The sequence below is a fragment of the Pyrus communis genome, chromosome 8 (genome assembly GCF_963583255.1).
Source record: "Pyrus communis chromosome 8, drPyrComm1.1, whole genome shotgun sequence".
NCBI classification, from domain to species: domain Eukaryota; kingdom Viridiplantae; phylum Streptophyta; class Magnoliopsida; order Rosales; family Rosaceae; genus Pyrus; species Pyrus communis.
The window spans coordinates 19925587-19940121 of NC_084810.1; the positions used below are offsets into that span (position 1 = coordinate 19925587).

Genomic DNA, 14535 nt, shown 5'->3' on the forward strand with positions numbered 1-14535 from the left:
GAAAAATTTTAATAGGGTGTACTAACCTTAGAGCAGTTCCACTGGAGGTGGAATAGCCCAACACCCAGTCAAAAAGTCAAGCTAGCACCCTGTCAATTCACTCTAGCCCGTGTGTTTGCCTGACACCCAGCCCAAGCCGGTCTCCAGACTAGCCCATTTTTGACAGACCTTGGGACCGAGCCATTTGTGTTGTTGTGCCTGGAACGTGGGCGTGAGTAGCAGACAACAAAATTAGAGGCGGGGCCAAAAGGCGCATGCGCACTAATATCTCCCCCGAATGGGCGATGTGGCCCAATTTCTGCCGTTGGATTTCCAACGGTAAAAAAAATTTGAATTTCACTTTTTAACTGGACCGTCCGATCATAGATCAACGGTTCACGTTTTTTTCCCCAAAAAAAAATTTTTTAAGTCAGAAATTAAAAATAAAATAATTAATTTTTATTATTTTATAATAAAAAATAATAATATATTTAGTAAAATTGACTAGCCTATTTTTTGTTTTAGGGGTGGAAATACTTTGGCCTATTACTATTCATTGAGGTATATTACTGTTCACTTGAGTAGATAAATGCACTGGGTGCTGGCGCAAATTCTTTAGAGGTGAAATTGCTCTTAGAAATATTTTCTTTTTCTTTATTCAACGATATATCTACACTAAGGGGTGGGAGAATAAATTAGTATCAAACTCACCATCCATAAGATTCAAATCTAAGATATCTCATATACCAATAAAGAGGAATATCACTGGACCGTAGTACTAAGTAACCATTTTAATAACCTATGTTAGAAAACGAATTTCAATCAATTTATTGACCTAAGTCAAATTTCTTAGAAAAATGGATATAGCTTTGACACATGGCAAGTGATCAAAGGGAGGGAGATGAACCTGAAACTTCAAACTATTTGCAGCTATTGAAAAGTTTATACGTTGAAAAAAAAAAAAAAAACCATCGTCAAGAAAAGGAGAGGGTACAAATTCATCGAGATAATTTAGAGTATACTCTTAAATTTATTATCTTAGCATGATAAGTAGAGGGTATGAAAATAAGAAATAATCTCATAACAAGTAAAAAATCGTGTCGTATAACTAGGCTAATTCGATGAGGCACATCCGCAAACTTGAATATTAAGATATGTGAGAAAGGAAGGAACCAAATTAATGTGATGTTTGACATAAGTGTCTAACAAAGTCCTAGTTTTGTCAATTTTTACCAACCATTTGATTTGGTAATTTATGATTTTGATGGAGTTGTTCACTTAAAGTAAGGAAGTACAACAAGTCACTAGCTCAGTGATTAATGAAGCGAAATATTTAGTTGTAAAACTGTGAAGAGAATTGGGACAGGAAGGGAAAAATAAAATTTGGAAGATGATGAAAAGGTGGACAAAGTGGGTATGTGTGTGGTGGCAAAGTTGCCCCACGTGAAAAAGAGTGATGTGAGGAGGCACATGGTGTTGGTGCCTAATACATTCCTTGCGACTTAAAACAAATAAAAAGTCGAAAAATATGCAAAACGCTTCTTTTTTTTTTTTTTTCCTTTTTTTTAGGCATTCCTCGGTAGTTTGAATAAATTTGATACTTAAGCCATATCCAATGAAAAATGCTAAAGGTTTAAAAGCTAAAACATGGCTTGATTTGTTCAAAAACTCATCTCTAACCCATGACTAGACTATAATTTATGGAGCCTACCATGCCATTATTTGCCAAAGGAGCATCAGGTTGGTCAAAGTTAGCCTCCTCTTGGCCTTTTTTTTTGGAGCCCAACTCCTCATTTGTAATAATTTGTTCAAATTTAACGGCTAGATTTAAAAACATTCAACAATAATTTGATTAAATTAACTAATAAATTTAAAGTATAAACTTAAAACTAACAAATTATTGAGGGGGCTATGTTTAGCCCTTTTGGTTAAAGATGATATATGAGTATGGCTTGACATTATTCATATAAAAATAATTTTTGCAGGACTATAATTCTGGACGGGGCTATGTTTAACCTTTTCGGTTGAAGATGGCCTTATATATCACATCATGAGTTTAATATATTGAACTCATGACACACTCAAATTTTCCTGCTCATTGTAAGAGTATAATTCCTATATGAGTTTAATATATTGGTATCACACGAGTTCAATGTATTCATATCACATTCAAAAATTTCCGCTGATTGTAAGTGTTTAATTCCTATATGAATTCACTATGTTGGTATCATACTCACTTTTTTTGGCCTATTGTTATTCTTCTTTACTGATTAATTTTTTTTTTCTTTCTTCTTTACTGATCAATTTTTTTTTTGACATGTCGTTAAAATATTTTGTAATTTTTTAACAAGATATGTTTGTACATGCGTCAAACTATAATTCACAAAGGAGAAGTATACGGGCATATAACCCTAAAATTTATTCTAGTTGCTCCCATTTTCCCCAACTTGATCATCCCTCTTTAAAGCTCCCAATTAGAAGTTGTTCTGTGCACGAATATTTGTCATTGTTTGTAGGGATAATTGGGGTTGTGACCCAAAAGAGGTGACCTACATTTTGTGGGTTTTTATAGAATTGGTTGGTGCAATAGTGGTCATTGATTTTTGAATTTACTTGTAGAATGCCGCCTTGGAACTTTTTGCTTTCAACATTTGTTACTTCAAATTTTGTCAAATGATGTCACTAATCATATGAAGATTTAAGCATTTTCAAGAGAAATTCTAAAATTTTGTTTAATTAGCAAGTGAATAGTGTCAAAACACTATTTTAACTGCTCAGTTTAACTTTTCATCTCCAATAACACTCTATTTTAACAAACTTTAAATATTTTATTATTAACAATTCAAACCCAACACTCATTTTCTAAAACAACCTTCTCTGTTTTTTTTTTCTCCTTGCTCAAGGGCCTACGCTCTCAACATTTGTTACTTGAAATTTATCAATTGATGTCACTAACTATATGAAGATTTAGTTAAATCAAGATTTAAGCATCTCTCAAAGAAACTCTGAATTTGTGTTAAATTAGCAATGAACAGTGTTAAAAACTATTTTAGCTACTCACTTTAACTTTTCATCTCCAACAACTCTCTCTATTTTTTTTTTTTTAATATTTAGCAAGTGAATAGTTGCACTCTAAATTTAAAGAGTGCTTGTACATTTGGCTATAATAAGGACTCTTTTACATCATCTCTTGAAGGTGGATTTTTTAATATGGTCTTTAAAATAGAGTGTTGATTGTTTTACAGTATCTCTTAAAATACCTCTTATATTAGAAAGTCTACCTAAGAGACTTCTTTAATTTTTTTATTTTTTTTATTTTTTTTTTGGGGGCGGGGGGGAATGGGGGGAGGGCTAACATTTGTAAATTTAATATGATGACTTCTATGGAAGAGATACATTATGTAATTTTTTTCAGATGAATATTAAGAAAAATTGTTCACACATATAAGCGATTATATGTTGTTTGTATACATGAATCTCCTAACAAGTGATCTCATATGTATTCGCGGTCAACAATTCGGACGCACACAGGGACGTCTGAACAATTCGTAGTCTACTCTAATCCGATCTAAATGCAGCAGTTTAACATTCTCTTAAGCCAACTGCTTATACCCGAACATGTGCTTACTGCAATTCTATACTGGCAAGTTGTACACCTAATGAATGGAAATATCTCTCAACAATCTTAGACTAAAACATATAGAAAGCAAAAACAAGGCCTTTATATATTCATTATATTATTAGCCACTGGAAAATCCCAAATTCTTGGACCTGCACGCTAGTCCATGTGGGTTTAAGCCAATTAGATCACCACCATCTTCTTTCTCGAAAGTTAGCTGGAACACAAATCTATATAATATAAATAGGGAGCTATGAAGCAGGGATACGGATACGGCGATACGACACGACACAGTGATACGGAAAATCTCTAAAAATTACGATACGATACGTTATGGATACGGCAAATAAAAATGTATATAGCAACAAAAATATACATTTTAAAACGTAATTCATCATTCAAATCAAGTACATTTGAGTCATTAGAGAAGAAAAATTCGAAATCTAATCCTCTTTAAACTGTAGATGAAGTGTGAGAGTCGTATTCATGGTTTTAGAGGGAAGCTCTTTGCATTCAGCAACTTTCAATTATAGATGTCTCCTATTAATTTCCTCCTCATTACCTTTTTTGAAAGTGTAAATGTATCCTAAAAGACGGATACGTGTATCCTAAATGTAGGATACGCGTATCCATCCTGTCAAATTCATGTCCATCAACCAGGATACGTGTCGGATGAGTATCCGAGAGTATCGGGCAAGTATCGTATCTGATCAAGTATCAGATACGGGATACGGGACCAAACAAAAGTATCTGTGCATCATAGGTAGGAAGATATTTGAAAAAATATACCTTAAAGTGAGACGCACCAATCTTGTTGTCTACTTATATTTTAACATGTGATATATCACCTTCTGTTTCGGGTGCACTGCACACGTATAACTGTTTCGCTCTGAATTTGTTTTCCTCTGTTGCACTGCATTCAGTGAGTGAAGTGGATCGATCGAACTGTTTGCTTGTGAGGCACTCCAATTTCATATTCTCTGCGCTCTGCGTGGGCTTTACTTCACGTTCTTTTTCCCATATCCCTCTCTACAAGTGAGTGAGTGAGTGAGTGAGTCTACTGACACATTTTTCCTTTGGAAGAGGTTTCGATTCTTTCCACTCTCCGCCTTGAAACCATGCACGCCTCTCACACTTTTACAGTCCAAACCCTAAATATATAGTTCCTTCTTCAGTAAGTGTTTGGAAAGTCTTACATTGACTTGCGAGGGTTGCAGATATTCATAACACTCAAATGCGATGTTATGTACTCATGGAGTGGATACAAGTAGTTAACTAAATTAAATAGTTTGCGATTGATATTAAACGCACACAACAGATCAATTAGGGCATAATATATATATATATATAGGGCGGATCACTGCAAAAAATAGTTCTGTGAAAATCACTTCACTTCGCGTGACTTGTCTTCCTCAATTTCGGATATTATTCTTAAGTTTTACCGGGTCTGAGGCCTTTCGAAAATTGACGATGCCAAGCCAAGGATGCCTGTTGAGGCAAAATATTGCACATAAATATGATCAATGCTATTTACTCAGCCAAGTTACTGTATTTGTCCAACCACGTGTTTATACCTGAACGCAGAAGTGATGATGATCAAAATTACAGCCACAAAACGAAGAAGAATTGAAAGAGTTGAGGTCCCATGTTTTAATAAAGAAAGCATTCATGATTATTCTGAGCCTAAGCTTTTTTTTTACAGCACAACATATCATCATTGTAAGTTGTAACCATCCATGTTAGTATGTTACCCCATCATACAGTCTCCTTCAAAAAACAAGACCCAGAAATTTAATTTAATTATTACTAAAGAGGGAAACATATAAAAGCCTATATGTATATAGATGGCTTTAACTTTATGGTGAGCTAAAAGTAGAAATTAAGTATTCACCGACCTGATGAGCAATTTGCATAAAATTAAATAAGTTCAATGTCACACTTTCACGTGACATTTTGATTCCTTAATATGATGAAGATAAATTAGTTCTTCTCTCTCATGAGACATTAGCAAAACTTTAATTAATTAGACAAACTAAAACCGCTAACGCTTAAGAACTAGTTGCAGAAAAAAATCAACGAACACGGCATGAAACTCAAAAATAATTATAATTTAATTGAGGTGTTAAATGGTTTCGCATAGTTTTTTTTTTTTTTTTTTTTTTGCAATAATGATTGATCTTTAAGGAAAAAAAAAACTTATAACGCATAAAGTAGACAATTCAAATCATTGAAATACGAAATATCTCATATAAGCTTATTTGTAAATTCTCTCAATTAAAACTAATTTGTTGAAAGATAGATTGATATATAATCCCCACCTATGTGTATCTATATCTATACTAAATATTAAAAATGTGTTGTTGTTGGCCTAACTTTAATTGAAGGAGAGAGAGAGGTGCAGCGGCAGAGAGTGAGAAAACAGAGGTGTGGGAAATTTTGCATGTCTTTTTTTCTCATCTTGTGTCTTTATTTATAGGAAATATAATAATGTGCTTACTTACCCTACAAGTAATAAAAAAGCCTAAAATCTTTTAGATCACATAGGGATCCTAAATACAATCTACTAAATTTTACACAATCACACGCACTATAATTCTAATTACAACACTCTCGCTTGAGTGTATAAATACTGAAGGAAAAATCGCATAAGATCTTCGTGGAAGATGGCAAAGCAGTTAATGAAGTCGTCTAGTCTAGTCGACACAAGTAGTGAATGCGAGTCTCAAATAGGAAAATGCATATAAGGTAAACCTCACAAAGCTTGACATGGTAAAACCCACGTGAGACAAAACCCATAATCTAAGGAGAAAAGTGAGTACATGCCACAAGTCAAAACTTATCATCTTCAAGAAGTATGTAAAACATACACAAAGGTATAACCGACTTAGAGTAGTAACTCATCAAAACCTTGTCAGGCAACAAAAATTGAATGAGACAGAATTATCCTGATCGTAGTGAAAAAGGTACATTAAGGTCAAATGAGTATACTTCAAGATAGAACTACAAGCATTGCTAATTAGACAATTTATGTATACCTTCCTTGAAAAAGCTTCTAGAAGGTTGATTTCAATATTGACTTTGTGAATAGGTAGGCAAGGTTGTCTTTAGATCAGAATTGTTTGAATGCAATCTTCTAATACTCTTGCTGCTAGTGTGAGAAAAAGAACTTCAGTGAAATATGCTTGGTTTTGTCTCCTTTAATGTATCAGTTTTTTATCTGGTTGATACAAGCAGTGTTGTCTTCATAAATCTTTGTTGGGACATTAACGATAAGAGAAAATCTGCAAGTGCTTCAAATATGCTCAACAACAGCTCTCAGCCAGAAACACTCACTTGTAGCCTCGTGAAGAGTGAGAATTTCAACATGGTTCAAAGAAGTTGCAACTAAGGTCTGTTTAGTTGACCTCCAAGAGATTGTGTGTCTCTAAAGGTAAGGGCATAACCCGTTTGAGAACATACCTTGGCGGGTCAAATAAATAACATGAGTCAGCATAACCATCAAGACAAGCATCATTCAGAAGACCAAAGGGGTTATTCTAAGATGCATAAAGATAGAGTAAGCCCAAACCCGTAGTACCTTTGAGGTAACGAAGAATGTTAAACTTTAACACCATTCTAGTGTCGGCGTGTTGGCGCGTTAATATATCTTGTTAAAAGATTAACATCAAAGGAGATGTCCAGGCTAGTGCTCTGAGATAAGTACAGTAAAGCGCCGATTGCACTTAGATATGGAACTTAAGGCTCAAAAACCTCTTCATCATCATCTTTAGGAAGGAAATGGTCGTGTTTTGCATCTAACGTTTGGACAGCCATATGAATATTTGAATGTTTCGCTCTACCATCATTAAAGCGATGCAACACTTTTTTAGTGTAGTTCGACCAATGTACCAAAATATTGTTAAAACAATGCTGGAGTTCCAAGCCGAGTTAATATCGAGTTTTTCCAAGATCGTTCATTTCAAATTTCTGATTTCATGTACAAGACATTTTCTCAAGCTCTTCTAGTGACTCGCATGACGCAGTGTAGCGCGACGGCTTTAGGCCACGGCTCGCACACATTAGGGTTGGAAAAATCCTTTCTTTTACTTCTCTTATTCACACATATCCAATTCACCACTATTATAACAATAATAATAGTATAATTGAGAACAATAATTAAACATAATCTATAATTCGAAAAGCATTAAATTAGGCTCATGCTTCATGGTTAATGTTTCATGCAATCAAGGTTGAAAAAATATCGAAATTGAAGCCGTGTTTTGAAGGTAAACTGGATTGTGTGATGGATTTGGTGAATGGGTTTGTACATGATATCCTTCATATCCTTAGTGCAGCAGAGAAAGAAAAGAAAGGCATGTGGAATTCCATGTGACTCTTTTCCCCTCATCTTGTACCTATATTTGTAGTAAACTTAATGGGCTTACTTGCACTACGAGTAACAAGAAAGCCTAAGATTTTCTAGATCACATAGGAATCCTAAATACAACCTACTAAGATTTACACAATCGCACATCTGCTATAATTCTAACTATAATAGACTTCAATGATAAATTTAATTTATCCACTTCCTCTTTCTCACATCCTACTTTTTTTCTCCAGTTACTCATATTCTTCACTCACTACCCACATACATATGATAGGTGACCTCACCTTAGATCATCTCCACCCATTAGTGGAGGGAAAGGGCAATGAAATTGCCCTTACTATTCTCTTTAACCAATAATTGCTTTTTATACAAGTCCACTCATTTGGAAGGAGGAAAGGCAAAGGGGATGGTGATTACCATTCACAAATATATGTTTTATTTTTTTTTATGTGTTCTTCATCTTATCCCTGCATATATTATCGCCGTAGATTTTTGTTTAATTTTGCAAGTGTTTTGAAATTGTGAGATTTTTTTTTTTTAAGTGTGAACTTTGTAAGCTTTTTGAAAAAATTTAATAATTTTTATGATTTTTTTTTAGATTTTTTAGAGTTGGATTAGTCATTGCCGTTGAATTTATCAATTTTTTAAATCAGAGGCTCCACAAAGTGCCACGTGGTAGCGCTGCAAAAATTTATTTATCTTTTAACCGTTGAAAATCAAAATGGTCATGATCAACAGACCGTTTGTGACAACCCGTCCCGAAACATAATCTATTTTAGCTTTACTAGCGTGGAATGACGATTTTGCCCTTGGACGATTGTGGGTGTCATGGGTGATATGTTTTGGTTGTGGTCCAATTCCTAACTTTCCTATACTTTTGGAACTACTTAGGACTTAGGTTTTATTTTATTTTGTTTTGGTTGGCTACCATCTGGACCACACACACTCACACACACCCATACCCTTACCCATTGACCTTCTCTCTCTCTCTTTCCCTCTCGGATTCCTTTCCATTTCCTTACAATTGTACGGACAACTTCTCAAACCACTTGAGCATTCACGGATCAAGGTTTTGGAAGCCATTTTTGTGTTCATTGTGAGCTTAGGAACACATCCATATCATTTTAAGAACGTGAATCTTTCGAAAACCCGAGAACCCAGAAATCCTAGATTTTGAGCACTGTTCATGTGATCGTGATCGTGGAATTTTCAAGGAGTTTTGAGGTCCTAAGAAGCTTTAGAACATCTTCACGAAGCTCAGGGAAGAAAGTTGGAGTGTTTTGGACGTCGGGAAGTTTAGTTTTGGAGAGTTGCAGTGGTGGCCGGATTATCCTGGGTTTTTCCAGCGAGATCCCGTTGGATTTAAGTCCTAAAAGTGAAATCGGCAAAAATTCAAGTTTCAGACGGCGGCGTTAACGACGACGACTGGCGAGGCTCGTCGGAGAAGGAGACGAATATTCCGTCAGAGTTGACGGAATATTCTAACGGTGTCAAATAACACCGTTAACTTCTATTAAGGTTTTAACGGAATATTCCTAACTGCCGTTAACTGTTCCGTTAGGGTTGGCCGTGCGTGGAGGCACATCTGGCCGTGCTTTGGCCGGCGCGTAAGTGGTTGGAAAATTTTTCTAAAAATATGGGGATGTTTGTGGTGTTGAGTAGATCACATTGGTATATTCAAACACCCTATTTGAGCAATGTATGAGAAGTTATTAGCTAGTTTTGTTTATGTGCTTTAAATTAACGTTTATATAGTTGTTTCGTATATAGGTGAGACCTATCCTCAGGACAAGCGCTGTCAATCGAGGATTGGGGGCTACGACCCTTCCACATACCAGTGAGTGGGCTTTTGGTTTTCCATATATACCTATATACTTGAGATTTTTCCCAGAAAATCGATTTAAATGAAATTATGTTTGAAATGCCATGCCTATTGTTTTATAATTAGATTATGAATTTGTATGATATGTGCATATTGTGATTTGACGCGGTGGACGCTCAGGAAAGTACCAGGTAAGTTGTAGACTGTTTATGTGAATTGATGATTATGTGAGATGTGTTGAAAACTCATAAACATGCACCCCGGTGTTAGTGCTCCCGCTCGTGGTTAGGGCACAGTTCTTCACGTGATGTTCACCTCCCACACCATACACTCACCTTGGATCCAAGTGAGGTGCACAGTCCTGTCGTGCAGACCACTATAAGTGGTTCCGACTCGTAGGTGACCCGCGATTATTCGCACAGTTTTCACGTGATCGTAGCACTTTAGCATATTTATTTACTCCCAGTCCTATCGTACAGGCCACTTCAGGTGGTTCCGACTCATGTGCAGGTATATTTGTTGAGATGTGGATTTGAGCCGTACATGTCACGTTAGGTGACTCTGGCTAGATGGATGAGCTCTAGATTCAGCCGTACATATCACGTTAAGTGACTCCGGTTGACATATCATTTGCATTAATTTATATCACCTGGCTTACATATTTTTATGTTGAGATATTTGACATGGCATATTTGTAAATTTTGTTATTCTGAGCATGGTTGTGGTATATATATTCTATTTTCTGAGAAATTATACAAGTTTTACGGCGAGGGGTTACTATCTTTGGTAATTGAAATGGTTTTGAAAAGCTTTGTTTTTGCCCACTCACACTTTCTGTTTTATGCCCCTTCAGGTTTTAGTTAGGAGTGTTTTTTGGTGGTTTGCAAGGAATCCACGGCAGCTCTGACAGATTACCATCATTGTATGGTCATCTTTGGGTGTTGTATAAATAGTATCCGTCCTGCTGGACTGCACTTAGGCTACTTATGCTCTGGTTGTGAATTCACACTTATTTCGTCTTGCACCTTATCTTTTTTAGTGCTCTAGTTAGTTTAGTTTTTATTTATTCGCATTTCTTATATTATTACTAATTCCGCACTGTGCATATGGCTACGTCACCCTCACATGACGGCCAGCACGCCTTGATTTCGGTCGGGGTGTGTCACCATTTAAAATTCAACAGTTGTAACATCACCAAATTTGAGTTGTTTGACTATGCCGGGCTTTATGTGGGCCCCCCTTGTCTGCTAGGCTTCACACGAGCGTAAGCCTTGGCTTCAGGAGGCAAGACAACCATAAGGGCTCCTGCCTTCCTTGTAATTGCCTCCAATTTTTTCTCCCGCTGGAGGAAATATTTTTGGGCCAAGGGCAGTTCAACCCAGTTGCTCTTGCAATTGGGTGACGGCTAGAGTTGCTCTTAGGTCTCATTTGGCAGCTCAGACTATATTGACTATTTTAGTCGGATATGATAAATAGTCGTCGGATAGTACTGACTAAATTAGTCGGATGTTTGGTGCAACATCGGACTAATCACCGTATTAATAGGATTGATTATGTTATATTTTTTTAATTACTTGTTAATAGTATTTTAAGACTGATAATTCAAATTAAAATAAATTCGACAAAAAAAATCACAAAAAATTAAAAAATCAAAAGAAACCCAGAGAATGACGAACAGGGAAGAAGTGCTCAGAGATTCGAGATCCCTTTGAAACCCATACCAAAACGAAAATCACAAACTAATCCATCAAACAGAAAAGATCACAAATTATCAAGAATCACAAATCCATCAAATAGAAAAAATCACAAACTAAAGGAAACAAGACAGAGAGAAAAAGAGAAAAACAAAGAAGAAAAAAATGGAAAATTGCAGCAAGAGGAAGACGATGAAGATGAAACGAGAAAACACCCATGAGGAAGATGATGCAATTAGGTGTGAGCGAGAATGGTTCCGTTAATTTAGCTCTAAATCTCCAGCAACAGACATGAGATGACGGAGCAGATGCGAGAGGGATCCGAGGCGTTTTGAGGCCGACTAATTATACCGAGTTTTTTTAGCGTACTATCTAGCGGGTGTGAGGCGTACTAATTAACTTGGACCGGATTCGTTAGTCCGGCGACTATTTAGTACGTAAGTCTCCAAACATCCCCTCCTATATTATTAATCCTATCCGATGCTTAATATTGTGTGCCAAATAAGGCCTTAGTATACATATAAGTAAAGCGCTTAGGCATGAAAAATATGCAAGGCTGCCAACGCATGTGCACTTTCTGCCATGCATCCCTTTATTCTCTTCTCCACATGCCAGTACACCAAGCTTTGCTTACAGATATAGGATAGTATGATTAGTTATACTTTCCTGATTACTGAATCTGTTTTGAACTTAAGTTACTTAACTATGAATAGTAGGTTTGAATGTGAGATTAATAATTCAAAAGACTTTGAGACAACTTAAAATTTACAAAGCGAGATCCTAGTCAATGTTTTCAAACCATTCCTAATGTAGGATATATAGCTCGTTGTCATTGACCATGCAAACTTCTAATGCATCTGACCATTTATTAATCCACTTTTTTACGAATGATATTAAAGGAGGTAGAAATCGAACTCAGAATATCAAGTGTAAAAGTGAACGACTTAAAGCAATTGAGTTACAATATTTGTAAACTATTTTGAAAGTACATATACCTAGCTATGAGGTAAAATTTAGGCATTTATCTAACAAATTTGGGCCTTGTTACAGTTTACTTTGTATATTTTGGGATTTCAACAAACAAATTTGGGCCTTATTAGTGGACTATCCCGGCCAGAAATATTATAAAATTTTGATATTGGACACAATAGATGATTGCACAATTTTGTTCTGTGCAATTCGGCCGAGACAAAGCTCAACACAAAAAAACACAACAACTGCAACGGCACTGCGTGCACAAAAACATCTTCACATTGAGTAACTAATGCACTATAAAACTGGCACATAACGTGACTCATAGGCACACACAAAAACATATTCTAGAACTACTCTTGAATATTAGCAATGGCAGTTCCAATGCTTAAGCTCGTCATTACCCTTTTCTTTCTGCTAGCCCTCCTCACATCCCATATCCAAGCCGGCCCGGGAAACTCCGATCTCTTTCGCGAATACATAGGAGCCGAATTCAATAACGTCAAATTTTCGGATGTCCCCATAAACCCTAATGTAGAATTCCACTTCATTCTCTCCTTTGCCATAGACTATGACCCCTCAGGCTCCTCTCCCACCAACGGAAAATTCAATGTCTTTTGGGACTCCGACAACCTCAGCCCTTCCCAAGTTTCCTCCATCAAAAACCAACATTCTAATGTCAAAGTTGCCTTGAGCTTAGGAGGAGATAGTGTCAATAGTGGCTTTGCCTACTTCAACCCTTCATCGATTGATTCGTGGGTTTCAAATGCTGTTTCTTCACTCACAAGCATCATCCAGCAGTACAACTTGGACGGAATCGACATTGATTACGAGCACTTTCAGGCAGACCCCGATACATTTTCCGAGTGCATTGGAAGGCTTATAACAACCCTAAAGAACAATGGAGTGATCTCATTTGCTTCTATTGCTCCGTTTGACGACGATGAAGTTCAGGGCCACTACTTGGCCTTGTGGAAGAGCTATGGCCATTTGATTGACTATGTCAATTTCCAATTTTATGCCTACGATCAGAGCACCACGGTGTCTCAGTTCATCAACTATTTCAACACTCAGAGCTCCAATTACAATGGCGGACAGGTCTTGGCAAGCTTTATCAGTGATGGGAGTGGCGGATTGTCGCCGGAGAATGGGTTTTTTAAAGCCTGCCAGAGGCTCAGGAGTGAGGGAAAACTCGGTGGAATCTTTGTTTGGTCAGCTGATGATTCCAAGAAACTTGGTCTCCGCTACGAAAAGCAATCGGAAGCTCTCTTGGCCAATAATTAGTACTATATATTATGATCTTATGCATTGCCTTGTGTACGGGTGTGGTTAAGAAGTAGGCACTGGAATTGGATTCCAGGGTAATATACTTACTTTCATGTGTGCTAGAGTTTTTACATATTTCAGATTGTCTTGTATGATTGTGTAAGAGTGCTACTTTTTATTAAAATTTTCTTATTTTCAACATATGGTTTTCTTGCTTTACACGCTAGCTAGGTACTCTAGCGTTGCCATCGCATAATTCAACTTTCAACATTGATGATCTACCCTCACATCAAATATGGGGTTTGAATCCCGTAATACAACGGACATTTTTTTTATTTTATTCAACAATTATCATGCATGAGATTATAAAACCTAAATATCATTAAACTAAATGATATTTATCATTGTTCGTCTTTTTATCTTGTGCAACGAATATTAGCAAGCGAAACTAATAGCTATACTTGGCTGTCTTGAGATTGCCAACACATAAATGCAGATAAAAGGATATGTGTCACCAAAGATGAGAGATATTGTTTGTACAAAAGCTATATAAAGTGATATCAATATGCGATCGTGTTGAGAATGAAACTCATATTGATGGGAGGAGAAACTTTACAAAAGCTTTAAAAGAGATTGGGCTACTCTCCATATTGCCAATTGGTTTTATGGTGGAACCTCAACTTCTTCATGATAACAGAGCAGGTTGTCACACGTATGAAGTCAAACGGCCACACACGCTCCATGTCACCCTGTTGTATTGTTCACGTTTTAGGCTTAAATATTCGCCACACTTGAGGGGGTGTGTTGAGAATGAATC

At 36.4% G+C, this 14535-nt stretch overlaps 1 protein-coding gene across 1 annotated transcript; it reads left to right on the top strand.

The window, feature by feature from the left end:
- The first annotated feature begins 12821 nt into the window (after positions 1 to 12821).
- Positions 12822 to 13881, top strand: LOC137741445 (chitinase 2-like). The gene has a single exon (XM_068481157.1). It carries the CDS (start codon positions 12825 to 12827, stop codon positions 13734 to 13736), a length of 912 nt encoding a protein of 303 aa, XP_068337258.1. The 5' UTR covers positions 12822 to 12824; the 3' UTR covers positions 13737 to 13881.
- The last annotated feature ends 654 nt before the right edge of the window (positions 13882 to 14535 follow it).